Source organism: Solanum verrucosum, unplaced genomic scaffold, assembly GCF_900185275.1.
Source record: "Solanum verrucosum unplaced genomic scaffold, falcon-dt-bn FXZP01000040.1, whole genome shotgun sequence".
Classification (NCBI taxonomy): domain Eukaryota; kingdom Viridiplantae; phylum Streptophyta; class Magnoliopsida; order Solanales; family Solanaceae; genus Solanum; species Solanum verrucosum.
This window is the reverse complement of record NW_026020323.1, coordinates 3487683-3513055: the sequence shown is the minus strand read 5'-3', so window position 1 is coordinate 3513055 and position 25373 is coordinate 3487683. Positions and strand designations below refer to the sequence as shown.

The 25373-nt window shown below is 31.8% G+C and overlaps 4 protein-coding genes across 4 annotated transcripts in view; 3 read left to right on the top strand and 1 right to left on the bottom strand.

The window, feature by feature from the left end:
• Nucleotides 1–25373, top strand: part of LOC125835590 (protein TIFY 10A-like) — a 713864-nt gene that overhangs the window by 598560 nt on the left and 89931 nt on the right. The window lies entirely within an intron of this gene.
• Nucleotides 157–1806, bottom strand: LOC125835567 (uncharacterized). The gene has a single exon (XM_049514681.1). It carries the CDS (start codon nucleotides 1804–1806, stop codon nucleotides 157–159), a length of 1650 nt encoding a protein of 549 aa, XP_049370638.1.
• Nucleotides 15371–16239, top strand: LOC125835593 (protein LAZY 2-like). Its single transcript, XM_049514711.1, has 3 exons — nucleotides 15371–15852; nucleotides 15941–16124; nucleotides 16210–16239. Exons 1-3 carry the CDS (start codon nucleotides 15376–15378, stop codon nucleotides 16227–16229), a joined length of 681 nt encoding a protein of 226 aa, XP_049370668.1. The 5' UTR covers nucleotides 15371–15375; the 3' UTR covers nucleotides 16230–16239.
• Nucleotides 22887–25328, top strand: LOC125835581 (pentatricopeptide repeat-containing protein At5g50390, chloroplastic). The gene has a single exon (XM_049514696.1). It carries the CDS (start codon nucleotides 22935–22937, stop codon nucleotides 25035–25037), a length of 2103 nt encoding a protein of 700 aa, XP_049370653.1. The 5' UTR covers nucleotides 22887–22934; the 3' UTR covers nucleotides 25038–25328.

The window sequence follows — 25373 nt, the reverse complement described above, 5'->3', positions numbered from 1 at the left end:
GAGCATTCTCATGAGTTTATGTAAACTCTCTACAAAATTGAAGTAAACCATGAATTTCATATAGATATGAAATTAACCTGACGAAAATAATAATAATAATGAGATGATTTGAAAGAACACTACATACTCGAGATACGGTAAGACTTCATCACAATTCTATAGTATGTAAATATGTGCTTGTTCTAATTCATCTGCTTCAAGCTCATATGGGGTTTTAGCTCCCAGAGTTTTTCCAGATTGACAAAATATAGATAAGCCTCCATCACATTTTTTTAAACCCCCATCATAATTTCGTTCAGGCTTATTGAACTTTGTGTCAATTCTATGCAGATACCTCGAACATAAGGTCATACATTCAATGGCAATATAGCCCTCTGCAATAGAACCTTCAGGACATGCCCTATTACCAATGAGAGATTTCAAAAAATATAACCATCGTTCCACATAATACATCCACCGATAATGAATCGGTCCAGCAATCTTAGCTTCACTAGCTAAATGAACAGGTAAGTGCTCCATCACATCAAAAAATGAAGGAGGGAAGAGCTTTTCTAACTTGCAAAGTGTTATTGGAATTTGTGCTTCAATATGTTCCAAGTTATCAATTTTCAACTCCTTTGATCCAAGCACACTAAAAAATATAGATAATTCAATCAGCGGTTCACACACTTCTTTAGACAACATTCCACAAAGTGCAAGAGGGAGCAAATGTTGAAGAAGAACATGACAATCATGACTTTTCAATCCAGATATCTTGTGATCTTTTAGGTTCACACATTGAGAAATATTAGATGAAAACCCATCAGGAACCTTTAGATTCTTTAAGAAAAGGCATAATTTGTGCTTATCTTCAGGAGACAATGTGTAGCATGCAGTTGGAACTTCAAATTTCTCCCCATTTTGAATTGGGTGCAATTCCGACCTAATGTTCATTTCTTGCAAGTCTAGCCGAGTTTTAATTGTGTCTTGGGTCTTTCCTTTGACATTAATTATTGTCCCCATGATATTATCACATATTTTTTTTTCAATATGCATAACATCCAAATTGTGTCGCAACAAGAGACACTTCCAATATGGAAGTTGAAAAAAGATACTTTTCTTGTTCCAATTATCATTTCGATTTTCATGTGAAATCTTCTTCCTTTTCTTTGGATCTTTTGATAACTGTAGTCCTTCAAGATCTTGCACTTGATTGAGTATCTCAATACCAGAACGCATTTTCGGTGGGGGACTTTTCTCTTGTGTACCATCAAATGACTTTGTCTCATTTCTCCATTTATGACTAAGAGGAAGGTAACGCCGATGACCTATAAAACACTGCTTCTTACAATTAGTCAATCGAATTGAAGCTGTGTTCTTATTACAACATGGACATGCCAGTTTTCCTTTTGTACTCCATCCAGATAAGTTTCCATAAGCTGGAAAGTCATTGATGGTCCATAACAAAGAAGCATGCAACTTAAAATTCTTTCTAGTTGATGCATCATAGGTCTCATTACCAACATCCCACAACTCCTTCAATTCCTCTATTAAAGGCTGGAGATATGTATCAATTGCATCTCCAGGACCATTTGGACCAGGAATAAGCATCGACAGAATGAAATTTTCTTGTTTCATACACAACCAAGGTGGTAAATTATAAGGAATAAGAACAACAGGCCAAATGCTATGTGAAGTTTTTGAATTTCGAAAAGGCTGAAATCCATCACTAGCGAGTCCAAGTCGAACATTACGAGGGTCAACTGCAAATGAAGGATGAAGTTCATCAAATGACTTCCATGCCATTGAATCAGCTGGGTGCCTCATTATTCCATCATCAACTCTTTCATCATTGTGTCAGGTCATTAGAGAAGATGTCTTTGTAGACATAAACAACCTCTGAAGTCTAGGCTTTAAGGGAAAATAGCATAAGCTCTTTGAAGCTATCTTTTTACCTTTCTTATTCTTTATTTCTCCACTATGTGTATTAATTCTCCATCTCGATGCACCACAAATTTTACAAGAATCGAGGTAGTTATCCTCCTTCCAGTATAACATGCAATCGTTAGTACAAGAATAAATCTTATTATAAGAAAGCCCAAGTTCATGAATTATCTTTTTTGCCTCATAATATGAGTTTGGCAAATCAGCGTCATCAGGCAATAACTCATCTTTTAATAGTTTCAATAACATTGTAAATGACGCATTACTCTAACGACCAATACTTTTGATATGAAGTAATTTGATCAAAGAAGAAATCTTTGAAGCTTTTGAATTTTTGTACAGCGGCTTCTCGAAATCCTTTAATAGGTTGTAAAAACATTTTGCTTCAACATTTGGTTCCTCCTCAAGTAAATCATCACAATCTGTGTGTGTACTTCCTCCGTCAAGATTAGGATATAGATCTCTCAACAATTCTTCTACTTCATCCTCACTCTTACATTCTTCTACTGCATCACCATCTCCATCTTCAGATTCATATTCAGTCAATGGCTCACCCAAACGTTCTCCATGGTGATACCAGAAAGTATAGTTTCGAATTATACCATACACTAGCAAATGTGTCTCAACTGTTTTACGAGTTCCTAGAATTGTATTGAAACATTTGACACATGGACATCGTATTTCATGTTCTTCTCCTGTTCTTTGAAAGGCATAATCTAAAAACTTTTGCACATCGGCTAAATAGACTTCATCAAGTCGATTGTCAACAAGTTCCATCCATTGCTTACTAGGTGCCATAACCTTAGAGAAAACATAAAAATTAGATTATTTTTTTTAAAACGAAATAAAAATAATAATATGCACACAACTTGTTGCAATTAGATGCACACAACTAAGTTGAACTCTAAGATCACAATTTCTAGTAGACCTTGGCTACTTTTTCAGTTAAGGAATTGCAATATAGTTTCAAATGACAATAACTAATGTTAATATAATTTTTGATAATAATATGGAAAGAATTTAATGTTTCAAATTTTAATATCCTACTTAACTTAACATTGTACATGACAAGTCTGTACAAGCTATTATTAACTGGAAAAAAAAGTATACATAAATTTGATGATCAATAGAAGAGTGCTTGCAACATGAATCAACAAAGAAAAAGGGACCAAGGCAACTCAAGAAAGTAGAAAATAGTACTTTCGAGTTCAAACGGTTTTCAATTCTTTCCCTGTGTTACACTCAACTGGTGTTGAAGCCCTTTTTGTTAAAGAGGCTGAAGGAAGAAGCAACATATCAGTTGCTAGAAAGGTAAAATTGTTATGTTTTTTGTTTTAGACCTTTCTCTTTTGAGGCAATAAGCTGCTCGTTTAAATGATCACATATGTTTCTTTTCTAGATTGTTCATAAGTTGTCATACATTTAGTTAGTCGAGTAGCTTTGATCTTTAGTTCACATATGTTATCACTTATTTGAATTTCACTCCATCTAATGTGTTCATCATTTATTAAAGAAAGTCAATAACTACATTACAGTAGTTTTTCCTACAATTCATCATCTTCTCACGATCATTAGTGTAGGAGTCAAATAGGTAATGTATGACGCAAGTGTTAAAGTTTGTTTCCTCCCAATATGTTGACACAACAACCATGAATAACGAAAATGAGCAAACTGAACAAAATTAGAGAAGAACACCATTTACAAAGCAACATATTTAGATTTCTTTCTCAGAATTTTGAAGGTTTTCTTTGAGATATCCTTAGCTTTTCACTCATGCTTTCTTTCTCGTCCATCTTTTATAATTATTTTCTTCGACAATCTGATTAGTTGACGTGATTTTTTAAAAGCCAGTAGTTGTTTGTTGACTAGACATGACATAAATGGCCATTCAAATTGACTTATTTGTTGATCACTATCTTTAGTTAATTGTTCAAAGACTCCAAAGTCAAGTAAATAGTGATGTTAACAGTTGTGTAGATTAACGACTTGTAGCACATTAATAAAAGATGACAATTACTTAACTCGATCAAGACTCCAATATAAAGAAACTTCATGTTGTACAGTCAACAACTAATCCATCAAGACTCATATACCTATTTATACATGGGTCTGTTTTGTCCATTAAAAAAAGGAAACCATGAAGGAGAGAAGGAGAGAAAAAGAGAAGAAGGGAGAAGAAGAACATAAAGGACATTGCGAAGGAGACAACCTATGTTGCTTGTGTGAGAACACCTTGTAGGATAAGAGACGAAGTACAGTTTCTTTTTTTGAAAATTTGTATGCTCTATATGATCAGATGATTTATTAGATCAAGCATGTTAAGACTTAAGCATGATTCGTTGGTTAAGACAATCAGGTTAATGACCAAAATAACTATTTACTTGTCAATCGTTGAAATAAAGTTTATTGCTCGCTATAATTAATTCACTGGTTAAAGACTTCAAATACAAGTGAATCAGTGATGTTAAAATATTTGCCGATTCACGACCCGTAACACATTAATGAAAGAAAGCCGAGTACTTAACTTGTAGTATATAGAAAATAATCACGTTTATTATTACAAGTCGATCAAGACTCCATTGTAAAGAATCTTTGTGTTGTTTAATCAACAACTAATCAAACAAGAATCATATATTCATTCAATACAAGGGACTTTGGTGTCCATTGAAGAGGGGAATCATGAAACAGAGAAGAAAAGAGGAAGGGTGCCCTCATAATTATTTTTCTAAAATAGACTTTCTATTATGGGTAATGTGATTCTTTGAACACACAATATACTACAAACATGAATACACTTCAAAAACAATTAAACTTTTAATTAGAATCTGGACTCAATAAAATAAGATAATAGGGCAAAGTTGAGCAACAGATTAGTAAACAGGACGAAGAGGAAGAGACATCATACTCAAAATTCGTAGTTGAGAGAAGGAAACAAAGAAGTTGCTGCTGAGAATACTTACAGAGGATTTGAGGCAGAGCCTAATAACCGTAGGTTGCTGTTGATCGAGATGAAAATGAGACGCTTCTGTTGAGTTGAGCAAAAGATCAGTAAACAAGAAGAAGAAGAAGAGACAGCATACCTTAAATTCGCAGTTATGAAAAGGAAATAAATATGTTGCTATTGAGAATACGTACAGAGGATTTAAGGCAGATCGATCTGAATAACTCTAGGTCGTTGTTAACCAAGATGAAAAAGAGACACTTTGTTGAGTTGAGCGAACGATATGATCATCAGTAAACAGGAAGAAGAAGAGACACCATACCTTGGATTCGCAGTTGAGAGAACGTTGCTGCTGAGAATACGTTCAGAGGATTTAAGGCAGAGATGAATAGCCCTAGGTTGTAGTTGATCGAGATGAAAAAGAGACTTTTGGACTTGAGAATTTACGTATAGGGCAAAAACGTGACCAATGGATTTTGAGAGAAAAACGTTTTTTTTTTATTTTTAGAAAATAGTGTTTCTTTTTGCCGCCTACTTTTCAGAATTATTATTTTTTGGGTTTTAGTAAATTTTTTAGCAATGTTTTGGCGCTCCCGCTAAGTCTCTCAATTACAATTGGGACGAGTCATTAGTTTTCTTAGGGACGAGATTTTTTACCTTCTCAATAACATATAACTTTTAGGACCGAAATATAATCTCGTCTCAAAATATATACTTTTTTGTGACGGGATTATTAACTCATCCCTACATGTTGGTCTTAACTGAACCTTTTTCTTGTAGTGATTCTTGGGATGCGGTCGCTGCTCTTCGATTTTGCCATGATCTCCCCCACCTTGGTCATGACTACATCTCATCTCATCTTCTCTGGCTCTGTCGGGCTTTTCATACCCGAAGTCTGTCAAAGCTTTGTCCTGCATGATGGCTTCATCGATGGTCCTGACCTGTCGATTTTGCAACTCTGTCCTGGCCCAATTTTGCAACAAATCCATGAAATGAAACAACATATCTTCATCCGTGAGATTGGGAATCTTTAGCGTGAACGGTGGTGAACTCTTTCACGTATGCGCGTATGTTGCTCCTCTGCTTCAACTCCCTAAAATTATGTTTTTCCTCATAGATGACGTTGTTAGGGAAGAAAGCCTTCTTGAACTCCACTCGAAATTGCTCCCAAGTGTTGATGGTGCAAAGCCCCTTCCATATTTCTGACTCACTACGCCTCAACCAAAGCATAGCCATCTCCGAAAGATACAACACAACGATGTTGATCTTGTTTTCATCGCTCTTCACTCGATTACACTTGAAATAATTCTTCAAGTGCCATAAGAAATTATCCACCTATTGTGCGTCACAGACGCCTTTGAACATAGGTGGCTTGAAAGCCTCGAACTTTGGCCTCCCTATCCCGATCGAATGACGATGATCCTCTAACTTCCATGCCCTCCTTGATTTCTTTCATCTCGGCCTTCATGGTCTCAATCGTGCTTAACGCCTCCATGAGCCGACACTCCAAGGAAGTGATAACCTCTTTCATCTCAAACTCGGGACGTTGGCAGCCCTCCAACTCCTTGCAGATGTTGCCATTCTTCTCAAGGGTGAATTGTTCTAGAGTTTTGAACTTGTCATTGACCTCGTTCAAACGCCGGCCTAATATCTCTACGATTTGCCTTGCCACTTCAATCCTCACGACCCATTCCTCTCCGGTAGTGATGTCAATGACCTCATCGCCATGTTTATCATCACTTTCTTCGGTGGTCGAAGGTGGGTGAGATGTTAGTGCCTCGCTTGGTGTAGGATCGAGCAGCATTTCTTCACTACTCTTGTGGTGCTTCTTTCCCTTGCGGAGTTTCTTTCCACTATCCAGTCTGACGTTGGTGGTGCTAGTGGCATTAAAATCTCCTTCATTGGCCATTCTCTTAGTGACAAACCTTTGCTCTGATACCATGTTGTCACAGACTTAGAGTCTCACTAAAGCTTCGCGTAGCACTTGATAATTTACTCACGAATCTTTCACGCTCTTGTAAGCTCAAGTAAGTCCTTTGAAACTAAGATCGCTAAGAGAATGGAAATAAAAAGAAGAGAGCTTTGGAAGAAGGATTTGTATTGCTTTATGGAATGTTTAACACTTGGTTGGATGATTTACAAATAAGAGCCCATCTATTTATACTACTTCTTAAGGAGCTAAAGTGTAAATAAAAATTACTACACAAGTCCCTAAATATTTACAATATAGTCCCTTTTTAGAATTCTCTACAACTCTAGAGAATTCTAAGGCTTTCTAAGATATTTTCTAAGGCATTCTAAAGTCTTCTAAGGAAAGATCTAGAGAATTCTAGAGTTTTTCACTAACCTCTCCATAACTCTAGATTCTTCCTCCTTATTCTTATGCCAAATTTGAAGGGCAAAGTGGCGGGTCATGAAAATAATCTTTGTTGATTGAAGGAGTGGGAAGCATCATCATAATTTGATTGCTAGATTGGGAGTAAGATTCATTTAAGCCCATTAGAAACTGAAGAAGTCGTTGATACTCAAAATATTCCACATACTTCATAGATTCAGCACAACTAAAGTTAGAACAAGGCACTAGATCATCAAACTCTGCCCAAAATTCTCTCAATTTAGAAAAATAAGTGGACACTGAGGTCATTCCCTGAGTGAGAGTAGCAATTTGCTTATGAAGGAAAAACACTTAAGACCCATTCACCTTGTCAAAAAAATCTCTCATTTAAGTCTACCCAAAACCTACATGCACTGGTAGTATACACTATGCCACTGAGTAACTCAGTGCAAACAAAATTCATGATCCATGGAAGTAATATAGTGTTACATTTCTACCACAAATCGTGTATGGAGACATCAAATTTTTCCTTATGATATTTACCATCTAAATATTCTAATTTGTTATTGCCTAACAAGCTAATCCTCATCGAACTGTTTCATAAAGCATAGTTATTTGATCTTGTTAGCTTAATTAAGATTAAAAACTACTTGGGGTATCATTTGGCTGAAGAAACAAAGAATGATGCTGATCGGTTGTCACTACATTAGGACTGGCTCCACTATTCTGATTCAAAGTTGTATTGTTAGCCATTGTTGGTGATGTACTCAACTGGGTAAAGATAATTCAGTATGAAACAAACACCGGCCAATAGAGAAGATTAAAGATCTCAGAACTGCATTAATGAAGATAGATTACACGAGCTCTGATACCATGTGTAAGATCCTTGATCTTCACCATATGAACACTCCTCAATAAGTGGAAAATGGAAGCAAATCAAAATATAATTGATCGATCTTATTAGAATGAATGTAATTGCACTGTACAAATTTTATTTATGAGCTCACTAACTTCTAATTACCTCACTGTTGGGCTCAAAAGTGATTAAGACGTCATGCGAAAGCTTAAAATTACAAATCATATGGTTGATAAATCAGATAACAAATAAAAGCATATTGAAAATATATTATTAATATGATTTAGTCAAGTGACCTACATATGTGAAACTAATATTAAAAAAATATAAACTCTATTGGGAGAATAATTTGTTCCCCATAAATAAAACTATTAAAAAACTATATTGTGGATGCTATTGTGTTGGGGTATGAGAAGAGGGGTCTTCAATTTATATTGTTCCAAACATTTTTTTCAAGGAAGGAATAACCCAAATATGGAAGAAAATTAAACTTTTCTTTGAGAAAAAAATTAAAGCATTTATGGTAATACTTTGATTTTCTTTCAATAGAAGAATAAAAGTCAAACAAGGCAAGAAAATCAGAATAAAACCCTAACAAATCTTCCATTTTGGCTGAATTTTCTAGACAAATTTTGTCATGTCTTCTTCACACAATCTTCATGTATCAATGTTGTTTATCATAATTTAAAAATTGATATGGATAAAAAATTGGAGCCCTTGTTTTAAAAGTTATGAGCATGGTTGAAAGTGCAGATCATGCGTTAAAAGTAATATGCATGAGTTGAAAGTGGAGCTCATACGTTAAAAATAAGATATATGAGTTAAAAGTGGAGTCCGAACATTAAAAGTTTGTAGGGGTTGAAAGTTGGAGTCCATGTGTTAAAGTAAGCATGAGTTGAAAATTGATTTTGTTTTTAAGGATGGAGCAGCAGTATTGTTGAAAATATGGTTTAATATTCTTCTTAAGTGTAGTTGGACAAAATTTTTATTTATCATCAAATTTGTTGCAAATTGATTTGAAAACGCTTTGAACCTGTTTTCAACCTTGATGAACCTAGATCATTGAACCATTAGCTCTGATACCACTTGTTGGGTTCGAAAATAATTAGGGTGTCATGCGGAAACTTACCATTACAAATCATATGGTTGATAAATCAAATGATAAATAAAATCATACTTAAAAATATATTACTAATATGATTTGGTCAAGTGACCTACATATTGAAAACTAATATTAAAAAACATAAACTCTATTGGGAGAATAATCTCCACAAAAAAAAATTGTTAAAAGACTACATTATGTATGCTATTTGTGTTGTGGTATGAGAAGAGGAGTCTTCAATTTATACAATTTCAAACATTTCTTCCAAGAAAGAAATAACTCAAATATGAAAGAAAAGTTAAAGCATTTAGGATAATACTTGACTTTCAGAAGAATAAAAATCAAATAAATTAAGAAAATCAGGAAATAACATTAACATTCATGGACCTATAACAAACTTTCGCATATCCTAACAACTTGCTGAGTTATCACTAAAATATCTTCTATTAACATTTTTCCTAACAACTTGCTGAGTTGTCACTAAAATATCTTCTAGTAACACTTTTCAACAATTAAGACAGCTGCCTCGAAAAAAAATCATTTCAGAATATGCTGAAGTATTTTTTATTTAATCCACTTTCATAATAGCCAAACAAAATGAAATTTGTAGAAATCTCACACACAAAAAAGAAGTTATTCGATCTAGAAATTTTAAAAAGAAGAAGTCATTAGGATGAATTCTTCATAAATGGTATCATTCATGTATACATTATGGTATCCATTATAATAATTGTTATAGCTATGATTTTCTTTTAAGCCTTTTCTAAAAAAGATAAGTGTACTATAAAATCAGTGCAAAAAGATGCAAAGAACTATTTACGATGATTTTCATAAAATTGGTTTGGAGGAAATCCACGTTCCGTCCCGTCCTGCCTAAATCAGTATAAAATCATTGGCGTTTTTACTGATTTAAGTACAATTTATCAAAAGAAACATCATTGTGAATTTTCTTGTATATTCTTGTTTGATTAAACTGGAATATGCTTTTCAGATGACTTTCTAAGTATGTTAATTTTTCCTGTATTTGAGGACTAAATCATGTTAATATCAGCATTGCACGAGAATGTTCATGGACCACAAACTATACATGGTTTGTTATGTAAATAATTAGAAAGCTAAAACCTATACTTAATTAATTACTTGTTAAGTAAGATACAGGACCACAAACAGGATAAGCCATAAGTAACATTTGCTGCAGATGATTGGACCTTTAAGCATATTTATGCAATGTAATTAGTACTATATTTCTTAGGTGAGTCTTTTAACTTACGCCTTGTTTGGATGGTTGCTGCTTATTGTATCGTTATCAATATGATGTGATCGCGTCATGAATTTCTCCTCTCTTTTTTTTTAATTTTGTTTTTGTTTAATTATTATCTAATAATTATAAGTTTATCCCTATCATGATTGAACATGATATAGTCTATTCAAATGTTATATTCATTAAAATAAAACAGTATAATACAATACAACAGGAATGAGAATATTGGCTAATTCATTTGTATCTGAATTTTCTCATAGAATGAGCTGTTTATTGGAGTAAGGATACGGATTTAGTAAAACAAGAAACATTAAAAGTAGCAAGGTTGTCACATGAAAGGTATATATAACAATAATATTTTTTATTTGTACTAATGACATGAAACCTAAACATAGAAAAGAGAGTCTAGCTCCTGGATCTTTAAGAATTGACATTCACACGTGTTGTTTGGATAATGTATGATTAAAGTTGATCAAATTAGTGTTCTTTGACACGTAGGTTTGAGTCTAGCAAACCAATCACAGCTAGCACGATAAGTAAGCAAGTATGCATGGACAAAACCTTAATCTATATGTAAAAATAGCAATGACCCATGTGGTATGGACAAACTTCACGTGCTTGGGTGACTTTTTTGGAGAGTCCCTAGTAAAACAAATGGAAATCTTGGTGAGATTTTTGACAAAATTATGCTAGATTTCATGGAGGGTGAGAAGGTGAATGGAAGATAAAGTGAAAAGAGGTAGGGTGAAAGTGTTGAATGTGTAAATAAAATTCCATATTAAAGGTTTATAGAGGGGGGAGGAGATTATGAATAAGATGTACGATTTCTGTAAATAGTTAACATCTCTTGAAAAAGTGAAAGAACATACAAGTTTAGGGCAGAATCAAACAATGTCACACCATATTAATAGGAATCATTTTTTTAGATTGGTTTATATGTTAACCCAATGGGAGGTGTGGTAATCAGGGGAAGTAGCGGTTTGGTTACAGATTCAATCAAAATCAATATCAATTCTTTAGTTCAAATATTGTGGTTGTATTAAGAAATTTATTGAATTTGTACAATTATTAATTTAGAACTCAATAGTTTTAAAACATTAGAATATTGACAACATAAACTTCAAATCCTAGTCAAGCGAAACAGTAAAAGAGGTAAAAGTCAAGAAATAGTGATTTGGAAATATGTGCAGGATATTTATACCTATCAATGTCACAGGAAGGCTTGTCTAGAGAACTTTTTGATATCTTATGAGCTTCTAATTAGCGTAAACAATAATTTGTAAACGTCTCAATAATGTCATATTTACGTACCCTTCTTGCCATTTTGTCTAAAATCAAGTAACAAATGTCAGTAACGTGCCTATAAATTAGTTTTTCCTTTACCTAGTAGTAGTAACTACTTGTCATCCAGCACAATTGACCATTTTTGTAATAGATTAGATAAATCAAACCATCTGATGGGTCAATCCAAAGGGTAATTCGTGTAAGGTATAGGGAAGATTAATCCACATCTTGGTCAATCGAAAATGCAATTAGTGTGGCATAAAAGTGAAGATCGTTGAGTGTCTATCGAAAATCACGAAAAAGGATGGATATTTTGATCACCTTTAACTCTAGCTAGGGTCACAAATATGAATGTAAGAAAATAAGTTTGATGACAGTAGAGTATGTTTGATCACCTATCATGTGTTGATGTGAAGTCAAATTGTTTAGGTGGTAAAGGAATTTTAGAGGGTCCCGTTAGTGAGAGACATCCCCACGGGGTCATGGCCTGCAGGCCTATACCCTATCACTTTTAGGTTGCCTTTTATGTTATTTCTGTTTCAAAGCTATGTCTGCTTTTGTTTGGCCCATGAATCACTTTTCCTTTTTATGGTATTCTATAACTTATCCCCATATATAAGGACAAACAACAAAAATGTTCATATATATTTGACACTCACATTAATCCATCCTGTCATACACACATTTGCCACTAACGATAATGTACTATTCCCACACACCCCACCAATTATATTGAGCCGCCCTTCTGTTGTCTTATAATTTCAAGTCGTGGTATATTTTTTGCACACTATTTGAGTATACCCCTCCAACTTGATCATGTGCTTTTTGCATTAACAATAGTACCTTATATAAGCTTTCGAATTGGTCGAAACGGAAAATGACACACTACAAGAAAAGTGTGAATTATATGAGAATTTTCTTAGGGATTATGTATGAAAATTCGCAGGAAAATAAGTTTCCTACAGATTTTCAATAAAAATGAATCCGAAGGTAAAACCTTCGTAGGTAATTATTTCCTGCGAATTTCAAAATCTCCAACTAATTTACCTAGGAATTTAAATTTCGCAGGTAAATTACTTGCGAATTTTCTTGCAAAAAATAACAAAAAAAAATCAAATTTCTTACAAATTTATTCGCAAGTAATGCCATAGGAAGATATTCAAATAAACTTTAAACAATATTAAGTATTATCTCCTATTTATTTATTTTATTATTCATTGAACCCCCTAGACACATATGTACCTACCTATCCATATTTCTCACACAACTACCCACCCATTCAATTTCATTGCCCTCCTAATGTCAAGTCCCCATGAGATTCCATGCCTACTCATTTATAGTTGCTTCTTGAAATTCCATTCTATCAATATTTCAAGTCATAGCATTATAAATGCTAAATTTTTGGTGTCTTTTTCCGATGTGATACAAAAGATACAATGACACTACACTAATTTTTTGTGTCTTTCTCCAATTTGATTAATTTTTAAAGCAAAATTTTATCAACTTAATTGAGTATTTAAAATACCATTTAGATATTCATAAATTCTAAAAAGGTACTCTTAATTTGTCTCATATCAATATGGTAATATAATATATCTTAAATATTGGCTAAAGTTCATGTAATTTGACTCTTAAAAAGTGAAACATGACAATTATTTATATATTTAAAATAAACCACTAACAACCCAACATTCATGAAAATTTTATGCTTACACTTCCTATGAGATAATGTCCATTACTAAGCATATTAAACATAGACAAAATTTAAATTATACACACAGTTTTTATAAATAAATAATTGAAAATATAAATAAATATATAAGTTTAAAGTGCAAGAAAGTTATAATAAAGAATTGATAGTATATCTTATTAGGTATTTGTGGTATTTTTAATTTTAATTTATGTTTTAATAATTATATTTTAACATACTTAATTATATATTTCCAAATAAATATCATTTAATAACTTACTATATATATAGAAATTATGTCATTTTTAATGCTTATAAAATATATCAATTGGATATACAAGTAAAATTTATTTATTTTTCATTTAATATAATTTTATCAATGAAGGGTAATTAAACTTCACATTAATAATGTATATCATAGAATTTTTCTATACTTTAATATAATGCTTGACTTATTCAATCGTACACAATTTAATATAAATAATATTAAATCAAAACTAATTACATTTATGATAGTTATATTTCTATTAGATAAATAACAAGCCATATTATTTTATTGCTTTCTATCTTTTAAATTGAAAAAAAAAAAAACAAAAAAAACCGCATCATTAGTTTCTTGTGATAAGTTAAAAATATTGATAATGACATTTGTAGTAATGTTTCCACACTGTATTAGTTTGATATTATTGTATAATAATTATCTAATCTAAAAGTATAGTAGATATTTAAAAATAAAATTTATTCTAATGTCATTGTTATTTTTTATATTATTGTAATTTTTTATTTGGTTAAATATATTTAAAAGAAAATATTCCTCGAAGTTTTCAAATAAAACAAGTTCTTAGATTAAAAAAAAACTCTCACTTAAATTATATTTTAAAAAGTTCAAGTATGCATTCCTCAAAAAATCTCCAATCAAATTCACAATAATAAAATTCCCAAGTAATTTTACAAGTAAAAAAAATCCCAAGTAAATCCTCAAGAAATAAATTTCCAACAAAATTCGTTGAACATAAATTCCCAGGTAATACCACATATAAAATTATTTCTAAATAATTTTTTAAGTAATTATTTCTAGCTAGATTGGGAAATAAGTTTATTTAGGAATTTCTTTCAAACAAATTTTAAAATAGTTTTTTTTTCATTTCTTGCGAATTCACCTATGACAATGGTACTTGCAAATTGTTTGCCCCAAATAATTCCCCAGGTAATAATTTTATGAAAAGGGCGCCAAATTTACCTACCAATTTTTCGCAGGTAAAAAAGTCCAGAATTAAGAAATTTCATATTTTCTCAACAAAATTCGTAGGAAATTTCTACAAAAATAATCTCCAGGTAATTTACAGTTTTTTAGTAGTGATAAGCAAAGGACATTAAAATATATATATATGAAGCATGGGAACTTGAACTAATATAATGACCCTGTTTAGAGGTGAATTTATAGCCAGTTGATGTGCATGTTCAACTAAATTTACTACTTTCAGCTCGAACTATGTGTACAAAATTATTTTAAGAATATAAATTAAATTAAAAAGGGGATAACTCTAAATAATCCTGGATTCTTCTCCCTTCCCATCTCTATATAAAAGGGCAAGATGCTCATCTTCCTTTGGCTTAAGAGATTTGTGTATAAATTTTTCCATGCCCACTCTGGATACTAATAAACATCTCTTCCTCTGTAGCTAGCTAGATTAAAGAGTTGTCAAAAGTCTATCCTTCCATTAACATGAAAGTAAGTTGTCATTTTTTGCATATGATGATTATATTTGTTTAGATGTTAATGTTAGCCTCATGATAACAGATTTTTAGTTGGATTCAAACCAAGATTAATGGAAAACAAAGTACTTATAAGTCAAATCCAGTGGCGGTCAGGCGTAAGTATTCTTGATTTATATGTGCAGGGGAATACATTAATATTATACATCATCATATATACATGTTATCTGTTTTACTCGATCAAATGTCTTCTACTTGATAGATCATATGTTGCATCAATCATGCAAAGAAGAATTCAGTGACTGGCCTAATGAACTACTTGCTATTGGTACATTTGGAAGTTGGAAAAATGATGGTAATTTGAAACAACAAGCTGATCAAAGCCTTACAGTTGAAGAAGTTGGACAGCTTCACAAAGAACTAAAACATCTATTTCCTGATCATGAAGAAAGTAAGATAGGATCAAAAAAGGATCTTGACAAATTCTTTGACTGTCTTCAGAACTTGGTAGATGATGATCACAGAGTTATTGAAAATAATAAAGAGAACATTTTTGAACGGAGTAATAGTACTCTTGTTCATGTTAGTAGCCAAGAACAATCTTCCCAATTGGAGAACATTAGCAAGAAATCTTTGTCATATCTCCTAAAGAAGACATTGTTCTGCAGCGCGGGATTCACAGCCGCCCCTTTGAGAGATCCAGTACTTCCACAGTCCAAAATTCAGAAATCAAGGATGGAAAAGGTTTGCACTCTTACTCATGCATTTTCACATGCAATGAATTTTTAATCTTGATGAATTGAAGTAATACTTACATAAATTTAAATATCAGATTCTGAGGGCTATATTACACAAAAAGATATATCCTCAAGCAAGCAGTCCAAGGGGTACTACCACAAGAAAGAGATACATAGACAATATATGTATGATTGAGAGTGATAGTGATCAAGACGACGAAGCATTTGACAGTAGTACTGTGAAGAATGGGAGCAAATGGGATAAGTCAGATTCTGATTGTAAGTTTTCTTATACTCAAACCACTTCAATATGTGTCACCGTAACCATTTCATCTAAAAGTTTCGCTACATTCTTTTGCTGCAGTCATTGTACTAGAGATATGATTGGCTTCTTATAGCCAGTTCTTGAAAAGATGAGGTATGAACACCCTTAGCTTGAAAAAGTACTTTGAATCATATGTCATTATATATTCATCCAAGTGTCTCACTTTTTTTTTAAAATTTTTTGCAGATTGATTTCTGTTTCATTTGGATATGCAAAATTCAGATTCTTCTCAAGTTTTTTTTTTTTTTTTGGAAGAGTAGTCTTCCATCTGTTGGTGTTATATGATCATCAGAAGTACATATTTCACTTTATTTTTGCCATGACTTAGATAAGGATAACTGTTTTTGTCATGGTTGGAAAAGTTCATCTACTGAAGTTTCAATAAGAGGGGAAGATTTGTAATCTTAATTAGCCAAGTGAATGAGAAATTGGAATTAATGTTACTTTGATGCAATAGTCTTTCCTAGTTTTAGCTCCTTGTTTTTTCCATATCATCTATGGACGGAAAAAAATATTTACACACCTATATTTAAATCGAATCATATCAATTTGTCATAAATTAAAGTAAAATTATGTGTTAGTTAACTATATTTCAGTGATAAAATTTATGTATTCATTGAATTGATACAAATGAGTGCGATTAGATTGTTACCCTTGTGGACTATGGTTTGAGCTACCAACGGCCAACGCTCCCTAGAGATGTGTCTTGTATAATAGTTGTGTATGTTTAGTATCATCTCCGTCTCAATTTATATAAGTTAATTTGACTTGACACGGAGTTTAAGAAAGAAAAAAAAGGCTTTTGAAATTTGTGATCTAAAATAAGTCAGATTTATGTGGCTAGAAATCATTTTATTGGGGGTAAAATTTAAATTTTAAAGTTAAATTATTACTAAATATAGAAATGTGTCCTTTTTTTTAGGGACTAATTAAAAAAGAAAGTAAGTCATATAAATTGAGATAGATTGAGTATCATATATTCACAATTATAAGCCATAAGGTTAAAGTTTTTGCAAGAACGTAACATAGTCGTTTCCCAAAATAAAATAATCTAAAATCTATTTTGAGTGTTCGGTGTGTTATGAAATAATCTTCAAGAAAACAAATATATTCTGATATTTCATTATTTTCCAAAAAAAAAAAACTTTTTTTGTAAAATAAGTTTCTGAAAATTATGCAAACTCAATTATTGAAATCTTAAGCAGATGTTTCTTTTTTAATGGGGTGCGGGAGATGGCTAATCATTTACTTGAAACTAATTAACTTGTTCTTATTCACACTCGATATTTATAATAATTCAAAAAATTATATGAAAGTAAAGTTGAAAATGTATGTTACATTAAATTACAAATGCGTGCATGAAAAACATACATGTTGATGTTATCTTCATTATAAGTTCTAAATAATGTTGAGCTTATTGGCGGTTTGTCATCTATATAATAATAATAAAATGCAGCGACCAAAGTTTTGAGTCTATTCGTCCTATCTTATCGATGAAAATAAAATAGATAAGGTGTCCTAATAAGTAATAATAACGATGAGATTAATTGATTATAAAGCATGCAACTTATAATGGCAAATTAATTATGGACTTGACTGGTATAATTAGTGTGGGACAGAACAACGTCATGGATCTGTTGGGCATTATTGGGATGATATCCTTTCGTTTCATTTTATTTGACTTTTATATTAAAATAAATCATTTCATTATTTTTACTTGTTCATTTTAACAAATTAATAACTCTTTTGATATTACCCTTTAATCTTTATCATTAACTGATTATATAAAATGGTAAAAATTAAATTTTGACATTTCAACCGAAAAATCAGAGGAAATATTTCAAAAAAATTAGGTAGAAGGTAGATGGAAACTTCAATCAAATCGTCCACTAGCTATTTAGTAAATAATTTTGCATGGCTTTTAGCAACGCTGATCTCTCAAAGATTGACCACAAAACAAAAAATATCTTCCAAAGATTCTGCAGATTCTAAACTTTTGCAATAAATTAATGTGTGACGCATTTTTCTTTCCTTTTTTTTTTTTTATTTGTGCGCCATCATTTATATATATAAGTTTTTAAAATTTATTTTATATTACTATATATATATATATATATATATATTTTATTTTATTTTTATTATTTCTAATAAGTGAGAATATCTACTACTTAGCACATGACAAGTGTTGGATGATATGTGCTTAGATAGTGTTGTACATTCTTCTTTTATGGTTGTACCTTTAAAATTAACACCATTAATTACCTACCTCATTTGGGCCCATTTATATATATATTTATTATTTTTCTAATAAGTGGAATATCTACTACTTAGCACATGATAAGTGTTGGATGATATGTGCTTAGATAGTGTTGTACATTCTTCTTTTATGGTTGTACCTTTAAAATTTATATTATTTGACAATTTAACACCATTAATTACCTACCTCATTTGGGACCATTTATTTCAATATATGTTGTCTATCTTATTCTTTTTTTCAACCTTTTATTTTAAACTTCTTGAAATTTAATTACCTATTTATTACTCTCTCTTTACACTTTTAATTGTTATGATTTCCTTTTTAGAGTCAAACTATAAGAATTTTAACTAATATTTTACAATGTGTTTTTTCATCATATTCATATGCAAAAAATTACAATTTACAGTACTTTTTGTATAGATTTTGCATATTTAAATTTTTTGTTTAAAATATCAAATTAATACAATCTAATTTAACTTTGAAAATTATTATATTACTACTATTAATAAGAGTGAATGTGAGGAGCTTCCCGTTTATGGGAATTGACAAAAAAATCCTCAGATGTTACTTTTGTAATTTCACATGAAAAATGTAATTCAATTGGTTAGTTAAAGGAGTAGTGTAGCTCCATTTCATTTTTTGTATCTATTGGACTAATTTGTCACCTTAAAACTACAAATAATTCGCACAACTTTCTGAAAACATGGGCCCCACTTATTACTACTTAGTTGTATTGCTTTGGTGATTGATATCAACTATCCTCTCTCCAATAATATTTCTCCAGTATTGACTTTATACATTTTTTAAGAAATTATAAATAAAAGAGTAATATTACTATATCATTCTTTAAATATAATAAATATAATGTATTGAAAAATGACTATAATTAATGATAAGGGGTAAACTATCCATTGATTTCATAAAGTGAACAAGTATTGTAGGACATTCCAAAATAGTATAATAGACAATAATTATTGGACGAATAGAGTAGGATTAAGTCTTTCTTTCAGTACTTTTCTCATATTAATTAATTTCTCTTAGCATTCAATTAGTGACTCTTTAGTAGAATTAATTAGAATATTTTTTACTTAATATTACGCACAATAAGTAATAAGAGGAAGCTTTCGTTGGTCTGTTCTTTTAAGGGTATGTTGCTAAACCATCAACACTGAAAGGTAGTTCTGTTGATAATTGTGAAGAAAGCATATTAATGGATTAAAAATCAAAAAGAGGTAATTAAACCCTAAAATATTATAAAGACATCTATAAAATTTGGTTGAAGCTCAAAATCTATTAGTGTCATATAAATTAGGATAGAGGAAATAACATATATTATTTGAAATAACATGAAACGTACTACAAATCACACAATAATTAGCAACTTCAAAATTTAAAGGACATACAAAAAATTTGATCAACTCTCAAAATTTTACTAATGTCACATAGTTTGGGATAGAAAAAGTAACATATACGTAAAATATATTATAACTCATAATAATTAAATAACTTCAAAATCTAAAAGACATACAAAATTTGCTTGACTTTCGAAATTCTATCAATGACACATAAATTGGGACAAAGAGAATATTGAAAATTACATATAAAGTATTATTAACCACAATAATCAACAACTTAAAATTTAAAGAACAAACAAAAAAATTATTTGACCGTTAAAATTTTATTAATCACATAAATTAAAATAAAAAATATAAATATATGTTGGGCCCGTGCTAGCACGGGCTACTGTAACTAGTATATATATATTATAATTTATATATTTTTCTTTGACTTTCTCATAATTTTTTTAAGTTTATTATCATATTTGGAGTTACAAATTTTATCCCACCGTTGATTACTAAACAAAAGCCCAAATAAAAGATACATATATTGATGATTTGACAATTCAACTATTCTCTCTCTCACTTAACAAAAAACAATTCTTCATGTTCAATGTATTAGACTATGACTATGAGAGAACATCTTGAGCTTGTCTTTTTTAATTCAAGTTCAAGTCCTCATTTTCAACTCATCTTAATTTGGGTAAATAATAGCTATCAACTCTTTTTTTTTTTGTCTTGTTATTTGTCAACAAAACCACAAGAAAAAAAAAACAAAAAAAAAACCACAATATTGGATAGTTGAACCATAGATGTAGGCCAAAAAGAATTATATTTAATTACTTGATGCTCATAACTATAGCGTGTTAAGCTTAGTGGCCACATGATGGAGGTGATAATTTTTTTAGTGGATATCAAAGTTTACTTATTTTTCTCTTTAGTTATATTATTTTTGTGCGATGGAAAAGGGGTTAGTACACAACTCATTGCTTTTGGTTTCATTTATATGAGACATTTGCACTATAACTATTTAAGATATCAAATTTAGGAGTTTTGAAATTTCCAATAATATTTATTTTGTTATATATGTCAAAATAATAATAATTTTAATTTGATTTTTTTTAAAAAATAATTGAATAATTTTATATCAGAAAATCAATAATTGTTGTTATGTATGTGCAATAATTCTCTTTCCGGATGAAAACCACACCTTCTGAAACATTTGTGAAGGTTATTATCAACATTTCTCCAACTATGCTACGATATCTCAACAATGAGGTACAGTAATTCCACCTCTCTTAAAAAGCAAAAAAAGAACAATATCTTCTGTACATCCTAGCTCTGAAAATACGGATAGATAAACGACTCAAATTTGAGATCATTTCTTCAAATTTATTAGTTACTCTAAATTGAAATCTTTAAGCAATAACTTAGGTGCACCATCATAACTTGAGAGCTTCTTTATCCTTGTTGTCTCTTACCTCTTTTTGATTATGATATGAGATTATAAGATTACCCTCTTCTTCAGCTTCATCGAAAGCTGATGGGGCCCGTGCTAGGATATCAAATTAAATGTTCACAACCTGTATATCTTGTATACATTCAATCTGCCATGTATCATTTTGTTTTTTCTTTTTTTTTAAAAAAAACTTTCACTTTCTCCCTAAGTATACAATTATCTGTCAAAATGTATTTGATTTCTAAACTTAAACAAGTATCATTGATTTTTAGTTGCTTTGAATTTGTAGCAATAACGTCTTCATATGAATCATAATCTTTGATAACGATACAATTTATAATGTGATTGATTTAAACATTTTTCATATTCCATTGACGAGATGTGAATCAACATTGTTATGTTTGACTTAGTAATTTTTGAACTTAGTATACTCTAGAATGACGAATAAAAGATTAAAATACTTGTGTAATCAAATTTTTGAACGAATAGTTCAAAAATCTTCAACTTAATAAACACTCATCTTTTGCTCAATTGAATCAATTTCATTATTCAATGTTTCTTCAAATACAATTTTTGACTGATTTTGAACCCTAAGTTGCGATTAGCGTTTGAAAATCGAAAAAGAAGAAATGATTCAAATCACCTATTCTATTTTTAGAGTGAAGATATGGACATACCTAATTAATTTTGGAACGTTTTGCAAAAGATCTCTTGTAGAATTAACTGCTAATTTAAAATCATATATCATTGATATAGCCTTGTAGTTGGACTAATACACTTTATCACACATATTTTACATCTTTAATTGCTTTGATCATTTTATAGATCCAATTGTCATTTCTTAGATAGAATTACACATAGAGACAAAACTTTTAATCAATCATTTTTCTCGAGTCGTATGAAGAGAAATCTTCCTATACGTTTGGGGGGGGGGGGGGGGGGTGTTGTTGTTCATCTACATTTATCTCAATGAATCGTCAACTGAATCATTGCAATTGATGTTCGATCCCAAAGAGAAGGAAAAGATCTTCAGAAATGTCAAATCTTTGATGATTTCATCATCTGTGATTAAGTTGCAAAAACTTTTCAATAGTTATCCTACATCTAAACCAAATTCTTTCTAGTTAAATTATCTCTTTTTAGTTACTCTGAAACAACTAGAAAATTCTCCAAAAGAAATACGGGATTCTGCTTCTAGCGGCGACATGCCGCTTTTTTGTGAAATTTTCTAAATACCCTTTTCTTGAAATGGGCTAATATGGTAATGAGCCCAATCACTAAGCCCAAAGTTTGAAAAAGCATAGAGAGGTTACGATATTTCCTTCATCTCTACCAACTATCAACTACCCAAGTCCAACGTCCCAAAGGCGAAAAAGAAAAACAAAATATAAACAAAAGCGGCGGATTTCCCGAAGCTACCAATATCGATTTCCCTCTTTGAAAAACAATATCGAAAACAACCAATTTACCTTCTCAAAAACACTTGTAAGGTTTCTGTTTCATTCCAACATTCTTGCGGAATTGGTTGTGGAGATCAGCAAATTCACCATTATCACTAGCACTGAACTGAACTGAACTGAACTTTCATGCAAGGTATGGTTGATTGATGCTCAATTTCTCCAAATTTGATTCAAGAATTGGAGGTAACTGTATCTCTAATTGATTTTTTAAAACACCCTTTATCGGCTTTTGGTGTTCTATAATCTTGAACATGAACATATCATTGCCGCTGGATCAGCTACGGAGCAGTTGTAGGTATGCGGCTTTCTTGACAGACCCACATGTTCTGCAGGAAAGACTTGTCCTTTCTGGGAATTGCTCCTTATTCAGCAAGAAAAGGTATAGAAATGTGTTTTCTCATATTAGAGCTTCTCTTTCTGAACATGGGTTTATAAAGCCAAGACCCATGATGAAACCTTCCAAGAGGGAGGAAAATTTATGTGAAGAAACCATTTCAAAAGTAAACCAAATTGGGGATCCAGGTTCAGGGATTAGTGCTCAAATAGAGAAGCTAGTTTTTCATAAGAGGTATCATGAGGCTCTTGATTTTTTTGAGCTGTTAGAGTGTGAAGGTGATTGTCAGTTAGATAGTAGCACGTATGATGCTTTGATTACTGCCTGTATTGGGTTAAGGTCGATTAGAGGGGTTAAGCGGGTGCATAATCATATGGTTAGTTCTGGATTGGTATTAGACCAGTATTTATGGAACAGGGTTTTGTCTATGCATGTCAAATGTAAGATGATGTTAGATGCACGTAGCATATTTGATGATATGCCTGAGAGGAACTCGATTTCTTGGAATACAATGGTTGGAGGGCTAGTTGATTTGGGGGATTATTTGGAGGCGTTTAGATTGTTTTTTATGATGTGGGAAGAGAATTCTGCTGCTGATCCTCGGATATTTGCGACGATGATTCGAGCATGTTCTGGATTAGAGGTTATTTCTTTGGGACAGCAATTGCATTGTTGTGCTTTGAAAATGGGGGAAGGTGACAATCGTTTTATATCTTGTGCTTTAATTGATATGTATAGCAAGTGCGGTAGCATAGAGGATGCTCAGTTTGTTTTTGATAATATGCCAGAGAAGACCACAGTAGGATGGAATACGATTATTGCTGGTTACGCTCTCCATGGCTATAGTGAGGAGGCTTTATGTTTGTACTATGAGATGCGAGATGCTGGTGTCAAAATGGATCACTTCACATTTTCAATCATTATTAGAGTTTGCACGAGATTAGCTTCACTGGAGCATGCTAAACAAGCTCATGCTGGGCTAGTTCGACATGGATTTGGATTAGATATAGTTGCCAATACAGCATTAGTGGATTTCTATATCAAATGGGGGAGGATAGAAGATGCTCGTAATGTTTTTGAGGGGATGCCCCAAAAGAATGTTATTTCTTGGAATGCCTTAATTGGTGGATATGGTAATCATGGCCGAGGGATTGAGGCTGTTGAACTATTTGAGCGTATGGTTCACGAAGGAATGATGCCCAATCATGTTACTTTTTTGGCTGTTTTATCTGCATGTCGCTATTCAGGTTTATCAGATTATGGGTGGGAACTATTTGAATCAATGAGTAGAGATTACAAGGTGAAGCCTAGAGCAATGCACTATGCATGTATGATTGAATTGTTGGGTAGAGAAGGGCTTTTAGATGAAGCTTTTGTGTTAATCAGGGATGCTCCTTTTAGGCCTACTATAAATATGTGGGCAGCCTTACTGACAGCCTGTAGAGTCCACAAGAATTTTGAGCTAGGAAAATTTGCAGCTGAGAAACTTTATGGAATGGAACCAGAAAAACTCAGCAACTATGTGATGCTTTTGAATATCTATAACAGCTCAGGCAAGCAAGATGAAGCTGCTGCAGTTGTTCAAACATTGAAGAGAAAAGGACTCAGAATAAAGCCTGCATGCACATGGATAGAAATAAAGAAGCAACCACATGTTTTCCTGTCTGGAGATAAGTGCCATGTGCAAACCAAGGAGATATATGAAAAAGTGGACGACCTTATGCTGGAGATCTCTAAGTATGGCTATGTTACGGGGGGGAAAACCTTACTACCCGACGTAGATGAACAGGAACAAAAATCACCACATTATCACAGTGAAAAGTTGGCAATATCTTTTGGGCTCATAAGCACGTCTAGTTCAACCTCACTGCAACTTGTTCAGAGTCATAGGATTTGCAACAATTGCCACAATGCAATTAAGTTGATAGCCATGATTACTAAACGAGAAATTGTTATTAGGGATGCCAGCAGGTTTCATCGATTCAAGAACGGCACTTGTTCTTGCGGTGACTACTGGTGATTGAGTTTTAACCTACATGTGAACCATACTTTTGTATGTAATTCAATTATTTTACTGATTCTTCTTTGTTGTTATGAGTATTTCAAAATCATATGGATATAACTATTGTTCTCTTTGGAGATCAATACAATTTTTTATAATAAGATCTTTCCTGAAGACTTGCTTATTCTACCCGTAATTTTTATCTCAGACAAATTGGTTTCACCATTAAGCCCAGAAACTGTGTGCATATGTGTAATCTCTGCATCATTATCAGCTGATGCAAGTTTCCTTTTCTCCTGAAGAAAATTATTATGGATGCCCACATTCAATCTTCAAAGCTTCATCTGAATTACT